The sequence below is a fragment of the Telopea speciosissima genome, chromosome 1 (assembly GCF_018873765.1).
Source record: "Telopea speciosissima isolate NSW1024214 ecotype Mountain lineage chromosome 1, Tspe_v1, whole genome shotgun sequence".
NCBI lineage: Eukaryota > Viridiplantae > Streptophyta > Magnoliopsida > Proteales > Proteaceae > Telopea > Telopea speciosissima.
The window spans coordinates 10,424,680-10,451,898 of record NC_057916.1 but is presented as its reverse complement, the minus strand read 5'-3'; the positions used below and the strand labels follow the sequence as shown (position 1 = coordinate 10,451,898).

Sequence of the window (27,219 nt, the reverse complement as noted above, 5' to 3'; positions counted from 1 at the left end):
TAAAAGACATACTCAGTACACAAGGATCCCGCTATTGCGGGGTCTGGGGAGGATCATAATGTACACAACCTTACCCTTGCTTTCGCAGAGAGACTGTTTCCAAAACTTATTTCCATCGTGAATAACTAACTACTAACTCTAAAATCAATTAGATAATATTTGTGTTGAGATGTGCCAGTATACTATTAGTTAGTGGAGTATTTTTTAATTAGAATCATGTCTGAGATCTAACTTTCTATCAAATCCATGATTGAATATCAACAAACAAAGTTTCATATAGAAATGAAAAGAATCTGTTAAAATTTTCTCATCCAATTAATATGTTTGCTACAGCAGACCATATCTTTCCCTGTAGTTACAATATGAAAGAGACTTCTAAACAGGCCTATATCTTCTAATATTCGAAGTAAGAACACGAATAAGTAACTCTACACTAGTTAAAGAAAAAAATAATGATTAATGTTGAAAAGTTCCAAATGACTTTATCTATTTCTTAAGTTTACGGAGTTTCTTAGGCCCCCAGACCTCCATTCTACCCGCAGGACATCCGCAAGGTGCTCGAAAGACAAGAACAGAACGACCATTAAGTGGTGCCATCCGCTTCAGCCCTGCTTCCAGTTCCTTGTGATCATGTCCCAACTTCAGATCCAGTGTCTTTGTATGTTGATGTTAAGTAATTTTATCTCAACATTTTTAATCAAGAAAATCCCATCAACATCTGGATTTCATTTTTTCAATAATCCTACCCCAACTTTCCCTCTAAACAAATGGAACCTTAGAGAATAATACAAATCATTCTCTATTGAACCTTTCATTCAAATTCTGGATGCCTTAGGAACAAGGACAAACCGCACCTTATCCTTTTACCTCTGTTTTGTTAAAAAAAAAAATCATTTTTGACGTACAAGGTGACATGTTTGCGAAATTACCAAAATATCTTCTTTTTTTTTTTTTGGTGAGAACTTGTCAAAATATCAATACATGATCTTGATCATGCTCGAGAAGTACAAGGTATGATGGAAATGCTTCTAGGTAGAAAAATGATGGAAACCATTTTAAAAAATCTTAAAGCTAAATAGGTTCCATCACACTTGTACTAAGAACCCTTTTTATCATGCACGCTCCTTTTAGGATTCTTTAGTTATCGGCAAATTTGATGGTCAATTTCAACCATATAAATTACCATATAATTCTAGGGTTTCACCTTTCATTTTTGAACTTCCAATCTTCAGCTTGACTCTTAAGTTTATTTTGAGTTTAAATGTATTTTTTTTACATGAAATGACCTTTCTATTCTCCTATGATTGATACTGGTTTACTAATTACTACAAGCAATTAGTGTTTTCTCCTATACCGCTTGCTGAGATAACCCTATCAATGACATGTACAAAATTTCAATCAAATTTAGCTCCAACAGAACCATCATCACATGATTAATTATTAGGGGCATTATGGGAATTACAGTAGTTTCCAACATGTTTGGACCCAATTTCCAAATTTAAAGATACAAGATGGCCAGGTCTGATAATTATTCTGGCCTTGCCCAACCATTAGGAGGTCTTGGCGGGAATGGGCACAGAATCTAAACGCAACATATAAAAAATTGTCCGATCTTAGGCCCAGCCTGCAAAAAACCGTTATAATGTACGAGAGAGAGAGAGAGAGACTGGATTTCTCTCTCATGGCGAAGGTGCGAAGAATGACGTCAGTGAGAGAAACAGAGAAACTTGGGCACCAAGGAACCCAAAGCGGCAAAGCCCCCCTTCTGAATGTCCATCTAGTTGTCGATGGCCAACGCCTCATATCCTCCTCCTTGGGTCTTCACTCGTCAACCTGGAAGACCGTCTCTCTCTCTCTCACTTGCTTGCTTGCTTGCTGCGTTCAAGACTGAAGAGGGCTAATAGGAAGAAGGAAGAAGGTAGAAGGAAGTAGCAGAAACCATGTTGATCACTGTGACCTCAGGGTTTCTGAAATTGACACCATCTCCTACCTGAACTGAACTAACTTTTTAGTACTTTACATATTTAGTATGCCTTACATCTTGTCTTCGTTCATTTCCTTTCTTTCCTTTTCTGTTCTTCTACTCAGTAGGAACTTCGCACTTTATCTCTAACTATTTAACCCACAGCTTCTTCTCTTTCGTGTGCGTCGATACTTGAGAATCGGATGCTTGAGTTTCTGTTTCTCGAGCTGAAGCGACAGAGCTTAAGCAGTAATCTCAAGCTTTTAATCTATTACACTCTCTACGACATAACCCATTTCTTCTTAGACAACTGGCTCCGTGGAATGCGAGTTGTCAATGTTCGATTTAAACCCTTTGAAGCTTGAAGAACTTCTTCCATTTCACTGTTGACGACACTGTGATCACCTCTGCTTCTTCTTCTTATTGTTTAGTTCGCTTTTGTGCTTGTTCTTTACACTGAAAGTTGCAAAATGAGCTCCTTGAGACCTTCGGCATTGTACCGGTTTCTTCTGACTTTCCCTTCGCTGCGATGGATGCCGTGTCAGACTTTAGCGTTTTTGCGATGGCCCAGTCTTGATGGGTTTATGAGCATTTTGGTGTTGGTGCTCTTATGGTCGATGTTTGTGGAGGTTCGCTTCATACCTTCATCGTCTATGTATCCTACCCTCCGTGTTGGGGATCGAATCATCGCCGATAAGGTAGCTATATTGCATGTTGAACATTTTCTCCTCAAAGTTTTACTTTTTCTTGTAATGTTTCATAGCGTCATTCAAAATTACGCCTATCCATTATGATCACTGTATCGTTGAAAGTTCATTTCGAGTTGGAACTCTAAAGATTGAGATTTTATGCTGAATTCCTGATAGTGTATTTGAAGCAGTTTATTAGGAATTGAAATTCCATATGATATGCACTGAAGCAAAGTACCAGAGTCTTATTAATGGGAAAGTTAGGGGCTTTAAAATGTGGAGCAGTGATTTCTACCTTCTAAAAGATCTCCCAGCACTGCTGCATAAGAGCAGCTTGTCTATTTTGCTTAAATCATTGCACCCCATTCATGTTCTAACTTGGAGATTGAAGTAGTTAATTCAATACCATATTGTTTTGCAAAGCATTAGTATTGATGATAACAACTTCATTGTTAATGAATTTCCTCTTGGAAGTAGTCTATCTATCCACCTCTCTCTACAACTGAAATCCTCTCTCAAGTTTTTTTTCTTCTAATAATCATCTTTTACAAACAAGAACATAATTCTGTCTCTCTTTTTTAAATAAATCAGAAGGCATCCAATAAAAAACAAAGGTGAAAAGAAAAGTTGCCCCTAAATCCAGAAATAGATTATTACCAAAAAAAATAAAAAAATGAAAACCCCAGAAATAGGTAATATTGGGTTGAACCATTGAACTATATTTGCAAGGCAGCAATTCTTTGAGGTGAAAAATCAATAACAGAGATCCATGGCCAGACCCACAGAATGTGCGATCTATTCTCAAAGATGCATCCTTATCTGGAGATCTTTCGTAGGATTTTTTGGGGTATTTGTTCTTCATCATTACATTAATAATTGCAGCCAGTTGCACTTTGGTTTTGGTTGGGGGAGGGGTAGTATGGAATTGAGTTTATTTTGACATTTCTTTTGAGATTAAGAATTAATGTTCTTAATAATCACCACATGCCTGAAATTTGTACTTCAGTTAAGCTCACTTGAGGCACCGACCCTACTGATATTCAACCAGCTTTTGAAGAGCTTCAACTTTGTGATTGCATATGCCTTATTTGGTAGGACCCAATTGTCCTCTTAGAAATGCTGACTGACCTATGAATTTATTTTTGTTTTTAATTAGTTTAAATAAATTTAAACTCTCCATCCTTCTAGGTCCACATATATTCCCAAATTAGTGTTTCAGTAGTCATGAACATGACAAATATTCTAATTTCTTGAATCCAAAATACTTATTTTGACATCATGTTTATGGATGTTGTTTTATTCAACTGGTTGTCCTTTTATTATTATTATTATATATATATATTTTTTTATTTTTTTTTGGGGGCGGGGAAAGGTCTAGTTCAACTCTTTTATAGTGTCCAATCTTCAAGAGTATTGTGCCTGAACCTTCCTGGGAAGGACTGGTTAAGGAAAGTATGTTGCCCTGATTGTTTTTATCAGTGCATAGGTGATAAAGTATTTGTCAGGATTTCCTTACAAAAAGTAACTAATGAAAAGATACCCATGGAGCAGCAGATGTTCAAAATCTTCCAAGAATTTTCTCATTTTCTCTTTGTTAGACCACAAAATGGTTATATTCTATTTTGGTGTTCCTAAACCTTGAGCTTGATCATGATGTACATTATCCTGTGGATGGCACTCCCCCAACTTTCCGGCTTTAAGTTTCTTAATCTTTTGGGAAAAAACTTTGGAGGTCTCATCTTGGTGTTAACCCAAATCTAACCGGACCGCACACATGAAAACAATGTGAATTTTCAAATGAGGGAAAGTAATGTAACTTTGCATTTTATAGCGTTTGTATATTGAAATTTAACTTTCCCTCCATCTATAGCTGGAAGGACAGAACAGTGATATCATCTTCCCCCCTTCCCCCCTTCCCCCCCCCCCCCCCCCAAAAAAAAAAAACAAAAAAAGGTATCCATGAATCCCAAATCTGGGTGCCCCAGTCTCACCTCACCCCCCATGTGCTCTCTCTCTCTCTCTCTCTCTCAGATGTATGGCATTGTAGGACAAGATCTTAAAACCCATCCTCTCTCAAACAGGCGTTGAGCGTGGGAATCTCTGGCCAATATTCTGGTTGGCTGGTTGATGCAGTGGATTTTTGTGTTTTCCATCCTCACTAAAATGGTTATAGATTAGATTCCTCCTCTTAAGAGAGAGATTGTGAAGCAAAAATGTGTCCAACTATGTATTCCTTGAAGGGTGTGAGATAGCAGCAGTCCCAGGGTTTGAGGCATAGAAAGGAAGGAGGGAAAGGTGACGATGAGCATTGGAGCTCTTGCCCTGTTGAACGAAAGCGAGGAGGGGAGGGGGGCTAAGAGTTGTGCCTTGGGAAAAATATGAAATTATCCCTGAAATTGATTTTGATGGGTTTCTAATAGGATGTATGAAATTATCTGTGCTACCCCCTACTGAATGCACCATTGAACAAGCTCACCGATAAACTGCTAGGTGTGTATTGTAACTCATATCAGCTTCCTATTTTTCAAGGATACTTCTATTAGGAGGAAAAAGTCCATGTGGTTGGAACCAAAGAAGATTGTCACAGTACTTTTTGTTAGCCTTCAAGCCTGTTATGTCTATTCAGCTACTTCTCCCCCCCCCCCCCCCCTTTTTAAAATTTTCTTCTTTTGTATTTTTTTCTGTACAAATTATTGCTTGAGGTTCCTCATTTTAGCAGTTGACATGGTCATGCCATCATCATTTGCTAAAGGAAGGTTTTTCCGACCCTAGGTACTGTTCCTCAAATCTTGCCTACCTGTTGCCATAGGCTTGAAATTTACCTCTACCTCTGTTTTTGTAAGGACAAAGTTTTCCTCCACCCATAAAGGACGGTTCACCCACCATTCTAGGGTTTTAGTATGTTTCAAAATACCCTCCTGATACCCATTCCCGCCCCTCAGTGAATGGGATCCCATTCACTGCGGGTGGAGGGAAACTCTGTCCTTTTTTTAATATATATGTAAATATCTTCTCTCCCCATTGTTATTCATAGTGATATGTGCAGAGTTGGTGCATTTTGTTTCCATAAGCTGCGACTTTTAAAATAAAGTATTCTAGACTAGCCTAACTACAATCTGAACTTCCTTCTCTGCTGCCTATTACTTCCTTTTGAAGGGTATATTATTTTCTGGCTCATATTTTAAGCTTGCTTTGGTTGGTTTCCTCCGTAGTTTCCATGGTGCCAAGGGTGAGCCTTGGCAGTTGTTAAGAGTCTCGGTTGGAGGTCCATGGTGTCCATGGACCTCTGTACCGTGGGAATATATTCATTGTCTAAGTTTTTAGATTCTCGTTATTTTTTTCTAATTGTGTTCCTATTGTAATTAGGTTATAGTTTCCTATTGTGATTAGTCTTTAGAATAACTAGCTAAAGAGTTTGAGTTTCATTCATATCATGTAATCTTTTAAGCTTTATTATAAATAAAACAGGTGGTATGATAGGAGTATAATCTCTCTATCTACCAGCTTTCCCTCCTTCCTTATCTCCATTCTTTGCTTCCCATCTCTCTCTTTTGCTGGTTATCAAAGTTTGGTACTGTTTCAGCAGTGACTGGTCATCTTGGTGCCTAGGCGAGGCCAAGGTGCCCAAGGGGAAAAAAGATATTGCCAGTTCACAGATCCACTCTTTTCGCCTAGACAGACAACATGACAGGTCTTCTTCCCCATCTTGTAAATTGGATCTTTTCTAGGTGCCTGGACACACAAGGGGACATTTTGCGTCAGGCATCCCTGGATGACTTGTCACCTTGGTGCCACCACCACCTTGACTATTATGAACCTCTCTGGTGAATTCTGTCTTCTCTTTCTCTGAATAACATCTTGGGATTACATATAAATATGTTTATTGGATTTTTGTTTCCTCAACTCATGAGTAGTCCCATGTGGTCACTCAACCTCTGCATTTTCTGTTCTCAAGGGACAGCTTGATTGAAAAGTGATTGAATGGTTGTTATGCAGTTTAGATTGGAGTTGTTTAGAAACAATCATTTATTGACAGATTCTAATTTCTGGTAGAATCATCTCTTTAATTGATTCTGGTTAGCTCTTTTCAGAAGCTTCTCTTCACTCGGTGTCTATTTCTCAATGCCTCAACTTTTGAGAGGCATGCTATATCTCCAATTTGGTAAAATATGTTTGGGATTTTAGCTCCCTTCATTCAATGTGAAGTTCTGTTTTGTCATCCTATCCTACATCTTCCCTTGGTTTGAAGAAGCGTACTCAGAATAGTCCTGCAACATTTATAGAGTTTTACCTCCTTTAGAGTTTGCTTTTTAATGCCTCCCACTCAATTTTGTTTGATGGTAGTTTTGCTTGGATATGAAAGCATTTTTCTGCTACATGTGGCTAGAGTCAATACTGAAAGGAAGTTATTTAGAGAACTGAGATGGTCCCTTGGTTTATCTTGGCTGTGACAATTATTATTTTTGTATGCTATGGAGTATGCACAGATAATAATATTGATGTTCTCTATATTTCTCCTTCAGGTGTCATATTACTTCAAAAGTGTTGCTGTAGATGATATTGTCCTTTTCAGGGCACCTAAAAATTTACAGGTCTGGTTGATACTATAGAAAAAAATATCCATTTTCATGCCTCTTTGTATATCATTAACGTTTTTAACCTTCTGCTTCCTTTCCTGTCTCCCCATAGGATATTGGATTCAGGAAGGAGGATGTCTTCATTAAAAGAATTGTAGCGAAAGCTGGTGACTTAGTTGAGGTATTGCTTTCATATATGATAGTTGTAGATTCTCAGTTCTCACGTTGTTACTAGAATGTGCATTATGACATGCTTGTAGCAAATATGTTCTTTTGATGTTCTTATTTTAGGTCTTTATGTTTCATTCCTTTTTTTGTGGGTGGTGGGGGGGGGGGGATTGGGTGGTTCCTTTTGCCCTCCTGCATCCCTGCTTCCCATTGAAATGTGATGTTTTTTGAGAATTTCATCAACTTCTATAAATTATGGTAATAAAAAGATAACAGTTATAATCCAAGCAAGTATATGATGTTTTTGTTAATGGATGTGGATACTCTAAACTTGCGGTTCTTTCTATTTAATCTTCGTATGCACCATTGAAGTATCCTTTCAATTATTGTTTTGTGTTCCACCAATCAAGTCTTGGTGGCTATTGAACAAATCTGAATAGCGGTGCCATTGATTAGATGTTAGATCCAGAATATGCTTTCCTTTCTTTTCTCCTTGTTATTGTGTACCACTACAACCCATGTTGTTGGTAGCAGTCTTTTAAATACTTAGTTCCCCAACATTCAAGTGTTAATGCTGTCCATGCAGGTTCAACATGGATTGCTCTATATCAATGGGATTGCCCGTTCTGAAGATTTCACAGCAGAACAGCCAACATACAGATTGAGTGCTACTGTGCGTCTCCTACCTGTCATCTCTTATTTTTATCAATATTATTCTTTCTTTTCTTCTTTTTTCTTTTTTTTTTTTACCTTTTTCCATTTGGAGATTTCATGCATCAGCAGAGTGTTCTTGAACAACATTACGGGGTAGGAACCGCCCGGGCAAAAGATTACAACCGATCAATTAATTCTGAAAGCTAAGTATGCACTTTATCTTCGGATGAATAACAGAAAGGGGGTTATGAGCAAGATGGAAGAAGTGGCCCGGTGGACTCCATGTTGTTGACATCTGAGAGCCCCATGATTATATTAACATTTGGTTGGGCCTCAGACGGTTCACTTTCTGCTTGGTCTATCCCTTGGTTATTCTTTGTTTCTCTTGGGCCCTAACTTAGAAGTTCTGTATATCAAATTTCTCTGATTCGTTTATTTGCAGTATGTGCCTCATCATCATGTTTATGTGTTGGGTGACAACCGTAACAACAGCTGTGACTCCCATGTTTGGTAAGTATATTAATAATTGAATCCCCATGAAGCTCCATTTATCTGTCAATTATCTTCTCAAGCAGATAATTAGAGAGACCGGAACTTCATTTGGTCTAATTTTTTGTTTGAATTGATCACAGGGGACCTCTACCTATTGGAAATATTGTTGGAAAATATGTGATGTGTTGCAGACCAGCAAACCAGTGATACTTGGAAATAGGAAGGGGTCTATTAACGCAAGAAACCTGTTTATATATGTTATCCATGACTTGGGCTGAATCTGGTTTGTAAGGCTTAGACTGTTTAAATGCATTAGGTTCCTTGTTAGGCAATCTTATATGCATGTTGGTTGAACTTGAAAAAATGCTTTGCTGGTATTTTGAAACTGTTAGTTGTGACTTGTGACTATGTTGTTAAGATCCTTTTCTGCTTTGACAGTAACTTCGTGTGGTGTGAACTGTGAAGGACACAGTTATTGTGCTATTCATCCAAAAGTGGGTCTTAAGATGGTATTTGCTAACTGGCGTGGTCCTTTTTTTTTTCCCTTCCTACTTCATAGGAAAGATTTCATTTATTTAAAGCATTGCTATCTGGGTACAAGAAGGATGACAATCGTGACATCAGGTTGACATGTGATTGGATTGGATTATCACATTACATGGTGTGTCATACAATAAACTATGAACTAGGCTGTATAGAAACATACTTGGTGACAGAAAACTCACATGTAAGCTGACTATAGTCTTTAGAAAGCAATGGAAGACACTCATTCTCCTGTAATCCAATTCTTCTGTTGCCTACATCTGAGATTGCAAGTAGATGGACTTCCCAATTCCTTTGTAGTGCACATGTACCACTTGATATCTAGCAGGAGGGTAGACCAGTTATTCAGATTGTCTTTGCCAAAGATGTTGCACCAACTCTAAAACAATCCACCCTCACCAGTTTCGGTGTCTCAAGTGTTCTAAATCCAAAAGCTAAAGCTATTAGGTGGAGAAGTCCAACTAGCATATAAAGTCATCCAAGATCCCAGTATTCTCAATAGACTCATCTCCAAAACAGTTCAATGGGCAACATATTTGACACCTGCTGCCATGAGTATTCCATCTTTGTTATACACAATCAATGCAAATGCTGAACAGGTTGAATTAGGTAGCCAGGGACCCATCACAAACTAGAACAAAGTAGTGATTTTAAGGTGGCATCCACTCTCGTAGGATTGAAGGATTTGCTTCGGTTGGTTGAATTACCATATTCATTTTATTCTCTTCCAGAAATAAGTCAGATATGACAATCATCTATGAGGTCTTACCTCTTGGGCTAAAATATTGTAGGCATGACAGATAATATAGAAGTATGGAAACAAATTATGATCTCCACATGCAAGGTTGTAATAAGTATTGGGGATTTTATTTCACATGCAGCTTGTAAGACAGGATCTCCTCCAAAAGATCAAAGACTCATTTTTACCAATCCATAAATGGTTACCTTAGTAAATCGGGGATTCTTAGCTCTTTGAGAATCCAATCTTTCACTCCTTTGGTCTGTATTCTTGTGGATCTTTATCCCCTCAAGTTCCCTGTCCGGCCCAGTTCCCCCAATGCTCCTAATAAGGGGGCGCAATGTCCACCCTACCCCTGCCCGGACACTCTGTCTGGGTGGGCTGGGCAGGGAACTGGAGGAGATAATTTTCCGTATTCTTGTTGAAACAGAGTAAGCTTTCGTGGTAGCTCCCCTGTTTTTCGTGAGTTGTATTGGAGAGTTCATTACAGGTGAGTTATTTCATCAGCCATACTTGAAAGAAAGAAGGAGAAATCATCCGCAAACAAGAGATGAGTGGCTCCATGTTGTTTTTTTTATTACAAAAGAGAGAAATTTAAAGTGGCATAAGAGTTTAAACAACGATTCCTTTGATTAAGGTAGGATCTTCGAATATGAAAAAAAAAAAAAAAAAAAAAAAACATTTCACAAGTAAAGCATCATCAAAGGCAAAGGGTCGTAGAACATATGTTTTGCTTAATTTGGCATCTCGGCGGATTACAGGCTGGCCCAGCTCAAATTACATCCCTAATCGGATCAGATATCAGCCACAGGTTGTAAATATAAAGCCTTATAATTTATATGGAAATATATATATATATATATTGGATATCCTTAAATTTTATGTATAATTTTATGCTATAGATAATAAAACAGTAATCATGCTAATCTTATGGAATATAAATTGAATGAATATGTTTATATCCATATCAAGGATAACATGAACCTAAAAAAAAAAGAGCCCTACTGAGAGGTTCGTTACCTAAGCAATTACCTTTTGAATGTGTCTATTTTATCAGAACATGTCCCCTTCTAAACATATTCCTTAAAAGACTTCTGCTAGCTTTGCTTTAGGGCATTTTTTTCACTTATTAGGGGTCTGTGTCACCTTTTCTTGTAGGGAAACACACGTTCTATTTTTAAGTTAGAAACAGATGCTGTTCTTATTCTTTGGGAGTCTTCTTCTGTAGTAACAGAGAATGAACAAAATGAGTTAAGAGGCATGAAGCTTCAAGAACATATTCTGTTTAGATCATTACAACGAAGAGAAAGCCCTTGGAATAACTCTGCATCCTAATCATGTGAAGGAAATAAGCATTTTGTACAAAATAAAAATCCAAGATTCTTTTCCTTTTAAATTTCAAATTGTATTTACATTCTTCATCTTATGATTGTTCAGTTATTATGTGTATTTTTTTTTTTCATTAAGGGTCTTATTAAAATGTTCTCTCTTGTATTCTATTCTCTTGCCCTTCTGAAAAATTAAAACAAATATTAGAATTTCATAAAATATTAAAACTTTTCACTGAAAATTAAATAATCTTGATAATGTTCACCAAGAACAGTAAACATTTTCAGGTTCATAAATCACCACTTGGCAAGCAACGGGTGGGTCGTCAATGTTATAAAGGAATCTTCATCCATCTTATTTGGTCAAAGATATTTAACCAACCAAGAAGATATTTGCAATACCATGTATAACTATTTTTCAGCTCAACTAACTTCTTTTTATGTCACAACTACAGCCCAGCTTCCATTAGCAACTCTACTTTAAAAGTAAGATCGGAATTGACTGAATCAACCATTTCAACTCGGAATCGACCATAGACCCACAATTCTGATTAACCATGATTCTATGTGTACTGAGTCTCTAACTGAGAAAGGGTCTAGTTTGACTGAGTTCGACCGATCCCCATACACGTTTTACATAAGTGCCCCATAATCCATCCATATCATCCTATAGTATTGGTCCTCGATCCTCACACATTGCACTAAAATGGGCTCATCATTTCTTTCTATAGGTGGTGAGGTGCCTTCCCATTTCCAGGCAAATGCTTAAAAATGGGTCTTCAAGATTTCAAACTTTTAAGTTTTCATCTCATGTCTTAAAATAACTATAAGATAGCTTCTTCTGCCTGCCCAGTGCCCACCCACACTAATTGCCCAGTGCCCACTCTTATAATCTTATCAGGATTTTTACTTTCCAAAACTTAAAATACGGGGGTTTTTGGCAACAATTAGATAAGGGGTTAAATCATACATTTGAAGCACTTGTGTCCTATCAACCTTTTTTTTTTTTTTTTTTTGTTTTGGAGTCTTCTTCATTTCTAGCCAGTCCTCTGGTCCTGTCTTTTTACGCCACATGATGACCTTTCAAAATTCCAAATTCCAACCCCACTACCACCTCACAAATTTTTCGATTCTTTGTGAATAAGTTCGATACCAAAACAAAGCTTAGCACATATTATTTGTAATTGCTTTGGGATCTGCATCCTAACTTGTAAGGTTATGACACTTATTTGTACATCATTGGTTGTTATTGCAGTAATCATTCGGATTACCAGCACGTGTGCGTGTGCTGGTCAAAGAATCTGATTGTCTTAACTCAATTAATAGGGTTACGGTTCAGATTCTTGTCGGCTAAGACTAGGGTTGTAAATGGATAATTGGAAATTCGAATTTGATCCGCATCCGTATTTGTTTAGGGGCATCCGTATTTTTTTAGAGATATTCGAAAAAAAAATTCGAATACTCTGATAGAAATCCAAATTTCAATATTTAATTATAAAAAATTAAATAAATAACAATCTTTAGGATTTTTTAAGATTCAACAGGTTCTAAAATATGAGAAAAAGAGAATTATGATTTAAAACTATGGGTTGAGAGTGAATTGTATCCACTAAGAGGAGGAAGGTTTGAGTTACACAAGGTAGAGGTGTAAATGGATGATCGAAAATTTGAATTCGATCTGCATCCGAATCCGTTTAGAAATATCTATATTCAACTAAAAAATATTCGAATTCAATTACATCCGATCCGTATCCGAACCGAATCCGATCCATTTACAGACCTAGCTAAGACTTAAAAAAGAGTTTTATTTAGGGGACAGTTTGTAAATGAATGAAGCAACCGGCCACCGCCGTATAAAGACAGTGAGAGCGATACCCAACCGAAATTCCCAAATATTTAGGTCGGTACCTATCACAAGTTCACAACTTACCCAATTGCGTAATTTGTACAAACACCTGGCAGCCACTAGCCGTTTCGCCGCGTTCCGACCGAGTCAATGCCCGAGTCTTCATCAAGTGATGTGAGAGAGAGAGAGAGATGGTAATCTTGTAAATAGTCAACGAAATCAAGACCCTTTTTGTTTTTCAACTGCTCAGGTAAGCGTGTGATTTCGTGAGAGAGAGAGAGAGAGCGAGAGGGAGGAAGAAAAATACCAAACACGACCTGGGCTGTGGAAATGGGGCCTACACGCCGAGAATACGCCTAAATAGAAAATGGAATAAAAATTGGGATAGGAAGAGTTGACCTGCGAATCTCTTAAGACTGAAATGTCTCCTTCGCACTCGAAACTCTGCCCAGTGGGTCCTACCCACTAACATCAGGTTTGACTGTCTACCCACCAATGAGGAAGACAGGATCAGGCAGTTGATATTGAAAGCATGGCTATCCTTCATTCTCCACCGTTGGTTTCTCTTCTCCCCCCCTCCCCCACCTTCCCCAAAAAAAAATCATGATTCTCTTTTTCATCTAATAGTATCTTCAATCCAAGAGTGATAAAATCTCCTCTCATTAATTCATAATAATTTGAAAGCCTACCATCCATTTCTAAATAATAATAATAAAAAGGGTTACCTTCCATCGAGAGGGGTCTACAACCATTGGTGTCTAATTAGAGATCTAAACAGATTGCATACTGATTGAATATGGATTGGATGTGGTCGAACACAGATATTTTTAAACGGATAAAACATGAATTGAATCTGGATTTTCGATTATCTGTTTACTTTCTTGACTTGTGTAATTCTAACCTTCTACTCCAGGAGATTACAATTTGCTCACAATCATTTCCTCATTCTCTAGAACCAGTTGAACCTTCAAGAACCCTTAAGATCATTAGTTATTCAATTTTTTATTATAAATTACATAGATTATATTCCAAATTATCCGACTTGAGATCCAGATACCTGTCCAAAGATACATGTGTATTGAATTTGAATTTTCAACTAACTATCCGTTTCAATTAATAGTAGTATACTTCTACCAAAAGATGATAAAATCTGCTCTCTTTAAAATTAAAAAAAAAAAAAAAATGCCTACCATCCATTTCTAGAAAATAATAATAAAAAAGAGACGTACCTTCCATGGAGAGGGGTCTACAACCATTGGTGTCTAGCGGCAACTTGTTCTACCTTCACATCTTCTGTTACCTTCTCCCCTAACAAAACCCTAAACCTGTTGCATCATCATATCTTTGTTAATATTAATTTGTGGAGCTTAGATTGACAACGCAAAGCCCTTCAAAGTCCTTAGTTTGAATTTTTTTTTATACATTTGATTATAATTAATTATTTTAGTCTGTACATATCGTTAATGCTAAATAATCAAAACTATAATGTAACAATGTTTCATTTTTATTGTTTTGTTTATAGTCTGACGAAGTGGTTACCTAAGCGCATAGAGCTAAACTATACCCCAATAATGTGTCAGTTTTGTTGGTTGCTTTGATGTTTAAATTTTTTTTTTCTTTTTGTAGATATTCAAACTGTCTCTTTTCTTTTTAGTTCACACGAATTTTTTTGTTTTTTCGGTGAATCATTTCCTTCTCGACACTAGCTTTGCATGAGCCACGTCCCAATTGCATGAATAATGTAATTAAGACGGACATGATAGTATATTTTTTTATTTATTTTGATATGAATCAATACTTTAACACGTGCCTTAAAAGAAATATTTTACTAATTAGATGATATATAATAATGTATAAATATCTTGAGAACTAATTGAATACAAAATTCTCTATATATAATTTGTTAACCCCCAATGAGTAAATTTGACGGAGAATCAAAACTAAATCAAAAGTGGAACATGGAAGAAAAAAAACCGGAAAAGGTAAAGAAAAAGTATTCAAAATCAACGACATTTGGAAAAAAAATAAATTAAATTTCCAACTCAAAGTCTGAAATAAACCACAATTTCAACTACCCAAAAACTGTTGTTTTGTTGTGCTTTATTGAAACCAAAGTTTCTTTCCTGAAGTTTTGAATTCAATAAACATTAAAGCTATGTCCTTTTTAGTCCCTGTGATTAGATACAAACCTAATCTAAGCACTAAACTTTTGTGGTTCAAATAGTCAAACATGGTTCTAGAGATTGGGAGAGATCCAAGGTCCAAAACTTGAGGTGTCCCATAGTTTGAAGGAAGTAATGATTAAGTTGAGCTAATCTATGTTGATTAGTACTACTAATTAGGGTGTACCATTGTCTAAGCAGTTTCTAATTTAAAAAGAATACAAAACAAAGATTAGAAAAAGCAATTAATTAACATTTTTAGTGTGTGTATTGTCAAATGATATAAGCAGTTGGTTGAAAGGTAAACATTTTAGAAGAAACCCTAAAGTTAACACTCATTGACTCATTCAACAATTCCAAAACCTTTTGATGCTTAAAACAAAACTCTGTAAAAATCATACATTTATTTATATGTTTCGTGTATGTTTCTGCATCCAATTCCTGATTAGTGTGAATCACTTATCCAAGAAAATGAGAATTAATTCTATGTTTGACACTACATTAGGTTCTTAACAGTCAAAAAGAACAAATGAAACAACCCCATCAATGACAATCAAAGTATACCCAAAGTTTTTGTAAACCACACAACTAAAGTTTTTTGTATATAACTTTACTTATCATCCCACAGTTTCAAACAATAAATTGATAGATACCCACCACAGTAATCCAGGAAAGCTGTTATTTCCTAGAATGGATGTGTGATAGGAATGCTGTTGTGGGCTATATTATGCCTTTAATTAAGCTTACTAATTTGATTTTAGAGGTGTTTTTCCTTTCTGATACCTACTTATTAAAACTGTTCTAACAATCTGATTTATGTACATCTTTGGTGGTCCATAGAGGCACATAACCCATCATAACTTGGGTTGACATTCAAGGTTTGGTACATTGAATCATGTGGGGAAGTTTTATGGGAAGCAGATGGTCCATGGGCATAGGCATTATTGGGATTAAAGACAATGGAACATCAACTCAAATAGTAGTTAAGGACAAGCAGAACAGAGAAATAGAAGAGCTTGCCCTGCAAGTCATATATTTCCTTTTTTGTCTTTCAGAATGAGAAATAAAATGTTGCAAGTGGAAAAAAATTAATGAAACCATGAAATTCTTTGGATGAGGATTGGATATGTTTTAAGAGGTAATGATGAGAAAGTTAAAGATTTAAGAACCCCATTTCAGATTTTTTTTTTTTTTTTGTTTATTTAAGTCTTTTAAACACTGGTGGGTCGAATCAGGTGTGTGGAAAGAAGCCCACCTAAAAGGCAATGCAGAAGGCATAAATAGTCATCCCACTTGTTCATATGGAAGCAATAGCTAATGGTTTTTTCTTCTATCCTAAAGACTTTTAAGGGAAAAGAAAAGATAAAGGGTCATCTCTTTACACTCTCAAGTTCACTTATTCAAACATTTCAGCTCAATGCTCTATCTTAAGAATATCTTTTGACTGTTTTTTCTAATCAATTTGATTTTCTTCTTTAAACAAACATCAAAGTAAGCAAACAGATCCTTTATGTATTCACTACTTGTTTCAACTTGCAAATACACACTCACTCCCTTTATCTTCCTTCTTAATTTATATAGATTTATATGTTGTTGGTTGATCTTTAGATCTTAATGATGGATTGTGAATCTTACCTATAATGCTGCAGGACCCACACCAATCTATTTTAGTACTAATTGTACAATTATTTGTCCTTAATGAAACAATGTTTCCATTGTCTAAACATTATTCTTCATCCACTCAACTCTAAACCAGTAAGAGAGAGCTGGATAGGTCTTCTGTCAATTACAAAATGTTTTGCATTGGGTTGCTTTGCAGAGGGTTGATCAAATTGATTTTCTTCTTCAAGCAAACCTCTAAGACTAACCAAACAGGTCCTTAATGTATTAAATACTACTGGTATCAACTTGCAATTACACACTCACCCCCTCTTAACTTCTTCTTAATCTTCCTTCTTTATTTATTTACATGTTGTGGGTTGGTATGTAGATCTTAGTAACTGTTTAGGATCTTACCTGTTATGCTGCAGGACCCTCAAACCTATTGATATCTCTACCCGATGAAGGATCGATAAACAATGAAACTGATTATCAGTTCTAATGGTACTATTCTTTGTCCTTAATGATGAATGCTTCCATAAGAAGAGAGCTTCCTGCCAGGTTCTTCTGTCAATAGCAGAATGATTTGGATTGGGTTACCCTGCAGAGGGTTGGAAAATATGGACCTGATCTGGTTCAAACTGGGTCAGTTAGTATCTAAAAAAGAAGGGGAGGGGGGGGGGGGGTTCAGTTGGATTTGAGTTAATGAGTGATTAGGCAAACCAACTTGCAAAGGATGATTCCACTTGGTAGGTAAAATTATTTGTTGAACACTAGTTTATGGAAAGAGGCTAAATTGTGATATACAGACTGTCTTCCAAATTAACTTATATACTAAACTGTTATTAGCAGTAAGCAACTAATGCCATGAGGTTCTTCTGTTAATTCCTGTTGCTGATCCTACATGGAGTACTCATCATCAAGTGGTATTCCAACTGTGTTCCACCCCTCTCCCCTCTTTATTCACTTATTTTTAACAGACCCTCCACTTAATGAGATGATTATAGCTCAAACTCAGGTAGTTTATTCTGTTAATTCCTTGAACAAATATGGACGGCTGAGAACTTTCCTTCCTTCAGTAATCAAAGATTATATTAAACAAACCAAATCCCCCTATCAGTCACTGTTTCATATAAAATAATCTCCACTTGCTAAAGTGGTTTTAACACTAAGCTAATGGGTTTCTTTATAATTAAATCCCAATAATGTGTGTTTCTGGTTCAACCACGTGTACATTCCTCTTGATTAAAAAAAATTCAAACCTCCAAGATACCAAGAGTACGTACATCGAAGAGCCCTTTGTTCACCACTTCATTCATCATTCATTCATTCCTCGGTCCTTGGGAGCTAAAGAGGGAATTAGATACTGTATGTCCAACTATAGATGGTAGTGACTTCTGGTTTAGTCATAAAAGGGTTGAGTGAGTGCTCATACCATGCTAGGATTTTAATATCACAATAGTGGGACACATTTAGAGGTAATGACCCAATCACTATTCCATTGGTGTTCTTTCAATTGCTTTGTACACCCAATATGATACTAGGATTGGAAGTACAAAGAGAACCATATTCTACTTTCAGGAAGGATGGAGGGGAAGCCACACACGTGAGATGAGGGGGAAACTGGAAAAGTTATCTTTGGGCTGTTGCTTATGCTCCTCAGTTCTCTATATAAGCTTAAGTGAATCAGAGGGACATGCAGCATTCTCATATAACCCCTCTTTGGTATCAACTCTCCTCTTCATCTGTTCTTATGCTTTTCCTCTGTTTTGGAAGATAGAAGCTTTATAATTTTCATCAAAGAAGAGGGGAGAGCCGAAATAATGACGGTATGGCCAAGGGGCATTGAAAAGCTTTATTATTCAATTTTGTAAGAGATGGGTTTTGTTTGGCTCTTGTTGATGAAGCAAGCAATAAGGAGAACTTTTAATTTTTGTGTTACAGCTTTGTCTTTTTGTCATAAAAACTCACAATTACTTGTTTGGTTTTGCAAAAAAGAGGTGAAGGTGAGATCAGGGCCTTAAGGGTAGGGAAGATTGTGGCCTTGTGGGGCTCTTATGAAGACACAGTGAGAGAGAGAGAGAGAGAGATCTCATGAGATCATTGACTCATAGGTGTTGATGGTTATTTGAAAAAGGCAAGGGGTCGGTCGTTGACAACTCTGTCTGGGGTCTTTGGCCACGTGCACCTCTCTCTCTCTCTAGCTTTTTCTGCACCAGACTACCAGAGTTTGTATTATATATACCCCTCTACCTCTCCTTGAGATTATCAAATTAAGTATCTTTGCTTCTTTCTTTGGGCAAGTGCAGAGACTCCCTCTCCCTCTCCGTCTCCCCAGTCCTCAATTACTCTTTTTCCTTCTATTTCTTTCTCTGCAATTATTAGGCTCTGTTTTTTGTTTGCTGCGTGTTTGGGGTAGGTAATGAAACATAACTAAGGCATACCCACCTTGCCCAAACTTCAGAATTGTTTTGGGTTTTTGTCAATCACTTGGGTGGTGTGTCATGTCAGTGAGATAGGAACTCAAAATAGGTGAACCGAAGTAGAAACCGGCCCCTCTCTCTCTCTCTCACCTCTCTTTTGCTCTTCTCTACCAACTTCACCCTTCATCCATTTCATGCTCTTTCTTAACATATTACGTTTTAAACAGAGTCTGCAACTCCATTTAATAAACTAAAAGAACAAGCCCAGTTTTTTTTTTTTTTCAATCTTTCCCTCACAAAAAGCTACTCTCTGTGTTGGTCTCTTTCAAAGATGGGGGAGAACGCTGCCACCAAGAACCATCACCAGCTAAACCAACAAGTTTCTGGTCTCTCCATAGACGGGCTTCCTCAAGGTGGCTCGAAATGTTTCGATGACGATGGCCGTCTCAAGAGAACAGGTACTTTGTGAAGAACTTCACATTTCTCACAGAGAGTTTTGTTGCTTTGCTTAACTGTTTTGTTAATTGCTTAGAAGAGTTTGCTTTTCCTATGAAACAGGAACTGTATGGACTGCAAGTGCCCATATCATAACAGCTGTGATAGGCTCTGGTGTGCTTTCTTTGGCATGGGCCATAGCACAGTTGGGATGGATTGCTGGTCCTGCTGTGATGTTCCTCTTCTCCTTTGTGATTTACTACACTTCGTCCCTCCTCGCCGATTGTTATAGGTCTGGCAGTCCAGATTCGGGCAAGCGAAATTACACTTACATGGATGCTGTTCGATCCAACCTCGGTAATTATTCTTGATTCTTCCACTTTCCCAATCTAATTGGGTGCTTTTCTGATCTTCTGAAAAGTTCTCTCTTTTTAATTTTTTTCTTTCTCAGGTGGAGTTAAGGTCAAGATTTGTGGTGTTATTCAGTACTTGAACCTTTTCGGTGTCGCTATCGGATACACTATCGCAGCATCTATAAGCATGACGTGAGTTGAATTTGAAACAAAATGGTCTCTTTTTTCTCATTTCTTATGTTTTTTTTTCCAAAAATCTGTGGTTTAATGTTTCTCTTCTTTGTTGGGCTGCAAATAACAGGGCAATTAAGCGATCCAATTGCTTCCATGAGAAAGGAGATAATAGCCCATGTCTTGTATCTAGCTACCCATACATGATCATGTTCGGAGTTGCTGAGATTCTCTTCTCCCAGATCCCAGACTTCGATCAGATATGGTGGCTCTCCATTGTTGCAGCTGTTATGTCCTTCACTTACTCTACAATTGGTCTTGCGCTTGGAATCGCCAAAGTTGCAGGTTTGAATTTTGATTCTTTAAAAACCTTTCCTTTCCCTGCTTCTACAGGTTCAATTACTTTAATTTCAGTGAAACCCAACTAAAGCCGTTTCTTTCTCTGCAACCAGAGACTGGGAAATTCAGGGGAAGCCTCACCGGGATAAGCATCGGCGCAGTATCTGAGACTCAGAAGATATGGAGAAGTTTCCAAGCTCTGGGAGACATCGCTTTCGCTTACTCTTACTCGGTTATTCTAATTGAAATCCAAGACACAATCAAATCCCCACCATCGGAAGCCAAGACGATGAAGAAAGCAACCCTTGTGAGCGTTGTGGTGACGACTCTGTTCTACATGCTCTGCGGCTGCATGGGTTATGCAGCGTTCGGTGACTTAGCACCTGGAAACCTCCTCACGGGTTTCGGATTCTTTAACCCATATTGGCTTCTGGACATAGCTAATGCCGCCATTGTAATCCACCTGGTCGGAGCTTACCAGGTCTTTTGCCAACCCCTGTTCGCCTTCATCGAGAAATGGGCAGCAAACAAGTGGCCCCAGAGCAAATTCATCACAAAAGATATTAAAGTACCAATTCCAGGTTTCAGACCTTTCAACCTGAACCTCTTCAGAATGATGTGGAGGACTCTGTTCGTTATCACAACCACAGTTATTTCTATGCTACTTCCCTTCTTCAATGACGTAGTCGGAATCCTTGGAGCTTTTGGGTTTTGGCCACTCACCGTATACTTTCCAATTGAGATGTATGTGGCTCAGAAGAAGATACCCAAGTGGAGTTCACAATGGATTTGCCTGCAACTCCTTAGCTTTGCTTGTCTCATCGTCTCCATTGCTGCTGCTGCTGGTTCAATTGCAGGGGTTGTGCTGGATCTCAAGGTGTACAAGCCATTCAAGACCGTTTACTAATAATCTCTCTACTCAGCCATTGTCATTGTCAATTAGCCGTTAAAAAGCCGAGAATTAGAGGAATTTTAAACTCGTTCGAATCCATCACTGCTGCTAATGTGCATAAGAACCTAAAAGTGGTGGTGGTGGTGGTGTTGCTTGGAATTGTTAGTTTTCTGTTGTTTTACTGTGTACGATTTAACAAACAAGAAGAGCGCGGGACCTTGTTTGGTTACGTGGAATTCAAAATATGGAAATCTCTTAATATCCCTGATTTTTTTAAGAGGTGGATAGGTTCAGGGTTATAATCTATAATCTGCAAGGAAGAAATCAATTTTCTTTTCAGTTTAAACTTAAAATTTGAGAAAGGAATTCGTGCGTTTTCATGCATCATTCATTCCATAGGAGGGTGAGGTTTTATGGTCATTTTGGTATTCCCATCTGACAATAGTTAATGCCGGCCGTGCATAAAAACTTCTGCCAAACTTTATTTTGGAATAATGCGTTTAATCTCTTGTGCTTTCCAAAGGGAAACCATTATTGCTTTCCAAAAGTGGGGGATTGGTTTTTGCTGGGTCGGTTGTTTCTTCCTCAGTTGTTACTTGTTACAATTTTACTACCTTTTTCTTTCTTTTTTTTTTTTTTTTTTTTATCTTAAAAGAAATTTTGGGATGCTATGGATATTTGAATCTATACAATCAATAAACTCGTGCATTGAAACATCAACAGGGGTGAGATTTTTATTTTTCATGAAGGTGACGATGTAGTTTCTTATATTTGACATGAGAGTTATATTATTAGAAAAAAAAAAAATTCTGTTTATTTGATAAACGATTCCATGTTCTCCCATTGGTGTGAAATGGGAAACTCTGTCCACATGGGAACCCTCTCCCAATTGATTTAGTAATAATTACTCTCTTAAGTGATAAGAGTAGGGATGGATGTAACGGATCCAGCTCCTCTCCAGGGAGTTCAATATCCAAGGGTAGGGTTGTGCTGCACACATTTCGATGCATGCACACATCCGTTGATGCGTTGAAATGTGTGCGGCATAGCCCAACGACTGGATGCTCCCTAGAGATAGACGAGCTCAACTCTAGATGTAACTAGGTTGCATCATGGGTTTAAAAATCAGAATTAGATCGAGTAAATTGGCCGAGCCTGATCTTGATTCTTCTTGTTCCAAAGCAGGTTATCTATTGGGGGTTTCTAGGGTTCAAGTTGATTCTAGCTGATTTTGACTGATTCCTTGCTGATTCTGGCTGTTCTGGAACGAAATTGGAATAGATTCAGCTAGACTGGATTCAAACCAATCCTGATTCCTTATTTTACAACTCTTGTCAAATTTTATCTCAAACGTTGGTCTCATGACACTTCCTTTAGAATTGGGTTTTGCTCGGCAAACTAGATGTAGAGTCTTCTATCACATGAGTCCACCTAATTCCAAGTTTGACAAGTCTAAATTAGTGATTAATACTAATAGGAAAGGAAAATGATGCAAACAGCAGTCGAGTGTAATGGAATCTTACATTGCTAGCATCGTATTGATCATTGTATTTCCTTCTTTGTATCTTAATAGTTTAATACGTCCAATGTTGCAATTCCATTTTCTCCATTGCCATTATGCATGCCCTTGTTCTCTCTCTCTCTCTCTCTCTCTCTTTCTTGAACCCTGTTGCACCCTTCCTACACTCTATCTACCTAGATCTTTGTCCCCTTCAGGTCTCTACCCGGCTCAGTTCTCCCAGTGCCTGTAATAGGGGGGGCAATGACCACCTTACCCTACTCAAATACTTTATCCAGATGGGGTCCACCCTCCCTTAATGGGGAACTGGATTGGGTAGAAAACTAGCGGAGATCATTTTCCCTATCTACCTCCTTGTCGGCAAACTATTGCATGCCCCCCCCCCCCTCCCCTCCCCTCTTCCCCTCTTTCATATTGGTGGAAGGAACCGATTGAGCATCATCACGTACATGAGAGGCGTTGAAATATCAATTCCATCCATATTGATTTGAGCATACATACCATCTGACCCAAATTCTTGTATAGATAAGTATCCACAAACACACATGCACAAAGAGAGCTATTCCCTTCTTTGCCTCTTTGTTCTTCAAAAGACCACAAGAATTGGGCCGAGAGAGAGAGCGGGAACCACAGAAAGTGTTATGTTTTCGCGTCTTCCAATCGCCGTGTCTACAAGCAAACCAAAAACCTAATAAAAGAAAAGAACAGAAGAATAGCCAACAGAGTGATTCCCATCCACCCAATCAACACAGACCGTTTGAGGCTACAACTGTGGACGGTCTCCAAAGATGGTGATCTCCACCCCTCAAACAAAACAAAAAAGAAAAAGGGATCTTGAGGGACCCATCTGAATCAGATGCTTTTAGAGTTTAGTGAAGGCAGCATGAGAGGAGAGTATGGACGATATGAAGGTCGTAATCTGACGTTGGAAGGGGGGGAGGGAATCTTGAGAGGTGGGGTCCATTGATGGAACCGTGAAAGGTGTAGTTTTTGGCATTTAATTGATCAAATGAGGCCCACCATGTTGTTGGAAACAGTGGAGGGTAGGGAAAGTTGGAAGGAAACTATAAATTCTAGAATTTCTAATCCCAAGGGGCGGCAGAGCATAAAGTTTAACGATGTGGGCTTGATCCGTATTCAATCCGCGTATCCGTTTAGTAGAATTCGGATCTATCCGAAACTAATTGAATGTGAATATAATAATTTTTTTATTCGATTCATTTAGCAATTCGATGGTAATAAAATATCTAAAACATATCTTTGTGTCTATTTATTCAATTATTATTAATTTTTTTTTATAATTTTATAAGTTAAGATAACATGATTCTATTTTAAGTGTTTCTACTAATTTATATATATTGTTTTATGCATTGTTCCAATTTTTTCAATTCTGGATCAAAAGTAGGGAAGAGCTTGTCCCTATTCTGTTGGGACTCAATTTGTAAACCTAAGTTTGCGGGTGGATTAGGGCTCCGAACTCACTGTAACCATAACCGAGCGTTGATTCTAAAGCTGGATTGGAGACTTCTCATTGAGCCGCACTCACTTTGGGCCCGGGTGCTTAAGGGTAGATACTTTGCCAAGGAATCCCTTCTAAACCCTCTTAGAACACTCAAACGAGGTTCTTGGACTTGAAACAGTATTCGAGCGATTCTACCATTTTTAAGAGGGTGTGTTCGATGGAGGATTGGGACCGGGTCCTCTGTTGATCTTTGGGAAGAACCTTGGGCCCTTCCAAGAACCTTTAGTGCTCATGTCCCCACTTCCCTAAATCAAATTGTCCCGGTCAACCCCTTTTTCCGAACTGTGAGTGAACTTCTTGTCAATAGGGGCTGGAATAAACCCTTAATCTCTTCTCTTTTTCCTCCACATATCTATGCCTCTATTCTTACCATTAAACTTTCGGTTAACCCATTCCCAGATCAATTGTTTTCCCCCTTGACAAATCTGGCATTCTTACTACTAAAAAACTAGCAGCTCTAATGGTGGCCCAGGCTCCATCTACCCCAACTACCCTATCCAATACTTTTTGGAAGAAATTGTGGGGGCTCAAAATCCCACCAAAATTCACACTCTTTGCTTGGAGGGTGATTCACGAAGGAGTTCCCACTCAATCAAAGCTGTTTTGGAAAGATCAATCAACTAATCGATGTAATCGATGTCCTTTCTGTTTCTTTGAACTTGAAACACTGTGGCATCTTTTTTTTTCATGCACTATCACCAAATGAATTTGGGCTGCAGGGCCTCTAGGACTCTGCACTGAGCTTCTTATTGGAGCCACCATGGTGGAGGCTTTGCATAGTTTCTTCACTAACTGTATCATGAGCTGGCCTTCTGATTCCTATATTCTCAGCATCATTTGTATTACTCTTCATTTTGTTTGGATCCATAGGAATCAGGTTCTTTTCTCCAAACACAATGTCAATCCAAGACAGATTTTGCAAAACAATTTACGCTGGTCTAATGACTTGGCTCTCTACCCCCCTACCACCCCACAAAGCCCGTCTCATCCGACACAGTCCACACAGCTCCATGATATGGATCTCCCACAATCTTATTATTTATAATTAGGATCCGGGGGAACGTGTACTCTCATCTCTGATGGGAGCTATTGTCATTCCACTGCATATGGGGGATGGGGTTTTCTAATCTGTCATAACAACAGTTTCTATGCTTCTGCTATGCACTGTGGTACTGTAGGGTCAGCATAAGAGGCGGAGTTGTGAGGACTCCAAGCAGGACTCCAAAGGCTCCAAAGATCACTTCCACTGGACTGCAAGGAAATAGTGGTGTGGACGGACTCACAGGAAGTACAGGACTGGCTACAACAACCAAATATTTGTGCTTGGCCATATCAGCTTTTTTACTTTACTGTTTGATATCTCCCACCTCCTTTCATCCCTCAGTATTGTACGTATTATTAAGCAACTTAGACCTCTTATAACACCGGTAGATAAACTTGCAAAACATGCTCGAATTACTCAATCCTCATCGGATGACCTCCAAGGGAATGTAAGTATTATGTTTACTTAGTAAAGTTGTTTGTTTTCCACCAAAAAAATAAATAACTAAATAAATACAAAATAAAATAAAAAATAGAAAACATAAGAAAATCAAAGACTACGAAGAGTAGAAAAAAGGATAGTTGTTGAACTCTTAAGTCTCAACCCTAACCCTCATCAACAAAACGTAAAAGACATCAACAAATAGGATATTATCCGAATCTGTCCGAAATCTAATAGAATATTATCCGAATCCATTCGAATATAATCGGATACGAATATGATAATGTCACTTCTGGTCGAATTCGATCCATTTACATCCTTAAGTTGTATTGGTCCCCATTTTCAGATCAAGACAATATTTTTTCATATGTCCCATGCAGTTACTATTAAAAATAAATATATATATATATACAAACACTCAAATATCCATTCATTCACAAGCATAGATACCAATAAATAGGAAATCTCCATTCCTAATCCTGCAAGTAAGTTCAAAATTTTACACTTCCAAATCACCTACACCATTCAAATAAATGTCTTCCATAATGATATAACTAGGCTTATTTACACGTACGTGTGAGTGAACGTACATGTGATAGGTAACCACTTGTCCTTTTTGTTTCCATTAATACCTCATCCTTCCCTTGTAAATGGCAAAAATGGAACAGATGCTGACACATATGTGCAGAGAAACTGGTCCAAAGGCAGTTCTACTTTGGCAGCCCAGTTATAAAACCTAAACAAATTTAGCTCATCTCCAGGGAGCCCAGCACGCCCAAGGTGCTGTCAATCATTGAGCTATGCCGCACACATCCCTAGATATACACCAAAATATGTGCAACATAGCTCAGCCGTTGAATGCCCCCTGACAGCACCCTAAGGGCACCCCTCCCTTGAGACGATCCTAATCCAATCTAAACCCCACCCTTCCTTTTCCTCAATCCAACCTAACACACCCAAACCATGGAATGTATATTTAAAAAGCAGGGACACTTTCAAATTTCATCATTTATATATGCATAATGCTTTAAAACCCTAGTCTGCCAACCCTAGATACTCAACCAACTTAATTACATGTTCCTTCAAAATATTGAACCCTCAATATTTGATTAATTGATGCTTCTCCTCCTCATATATATATATATATATATACAAACAAGTCCCCCATCGTTGTAAAGGCTCACTAGTATATCTGTATATATAACGTACACTCCAATTAAGGACTTGAAAATGATATATAGACCATCATGCCATGAGTCCTAGCTAGCTAGACTCATAGTAAGCTCTGGCAACCCTAGAAAAATTAGGTGGTCCCCCTGTAG

At 37.8% G+C, this 27,219-nt stretch overlaps 2 protein-coding genes across 5 annotated transcripts; both read left to right on the top strand.

The window, feature by feature from the left end:
- The first annotated feature begins 2,058 nt into the window (after window positions 1–2,058).
- On the top strand, window positions 2,059–8,943 carry LOC122648988 (chloroplast processing peptidase-like). 4 transcript variants are annotated; one of them, XR_006331153.1, is made up of 6 exons: window positions 2,059–2,661; window positions 7,176–7,244; window positions 7,342–7,410; window positions 7,984–8,070; window positions 8,289–8,561; window positions 8,684–8,764. XR_006331153.1 is itself a non-coding variant. In XM_043842327.1 (6 exons), the coding sequence occupies exons 1-6, from the start codon at window positions 2,434–2,436 to the stop codon at window positions 8,748–8,750; spliced, it is 588 nt and encodes a 195-aa protein (XP_043698262.1). In that variant the 5' UTR covers window positions 2,062–2,433; the 3' UTR covers window positions 8,751–8,943. The 4 variants fall into 4 exon arrangements, 3 of the variants coding, with proteins under 3 accessions (XP_043698263.1, XP_043698264.1, XP_043698262.1); XM_043842327.1 differs by having other exon boundaries at window positions 2,062–2,661; window positions 8,494–8,561; window positions 8,684–8,943; XM_043842328.1 differs by lacking the exon at window positions 8,684–8,764 and having other exon boundaries at window positions 8,181–8,560.
- A 9,592-nt stretch (window positions 8,944–18,535) lies between these two features.
- LOC122660482 (amino acid permease 3-like) lies at window positions 18,536–21,630 on the top strand. The gene is made up of 6 exons (XM_043855807.1): window positions 18,536–18,589; window positions 19,515–19,641; window positions 19,742–19,975; window positions 20,070–20,163; window positions 20,273–20,487; window positions 20,595–21,630. Exons 1-6 carry the CDS (start codon window positions 18,584–18,586, stop codon window positions 21,386–21,388), a joined length of 1,470 nt encoding a protein of 489 aa, XP_043711742.1. The 5' UTR covers window positions 18,536–18,583; the 3' UTR covers window positions 21,389–21,630.
- Window positions 21,631–27,219: the final 5,589 nt, after the last annotated feature.

Excerpts from the sequence above, each read along its gene's own strand:
- LOC122648988 (XM_043842327.1), top strand. The coding sequence starts at position 2,434 with ATGAGCTCCTTGAGACCTTCGGCATTGTACCGGTTTCTTCTGACTTTC. Across the intron at positions 2,662-7,175 it reads ATCGAATCATCGCCGATAAG|GTGTCATATTACTTCAAAAG; the intron begins GTAGCTATATTG and ends TTTCTCCTTCAG. Across the intron at positions 7,245-7,341 it reads GGGCACCTAAAAATTTACAG|GATATTGGATTCAGGAAGGA; the intron begins GTCTGGTTGATA and ends GTCTCCCCATAG.
- LOC122660482 (XM_043855807.1), top strand. Across the intron at positions 19,976-20,069 it reads TGCTGTTCGATCCAACCTCG|GTGGAGTTAAGGTCAAGATT; the intron begins GTAATTATTCTT and ends TTTCTTTCTCAG. Across the intron at positions 20,488-20,594 it reads TGGAATCGCCAAAGTTGCAG|AGACTGGGAAATTCAGGGGA; the intron begins GTTTGAATTTTG and ends CTCTGCAACCAG.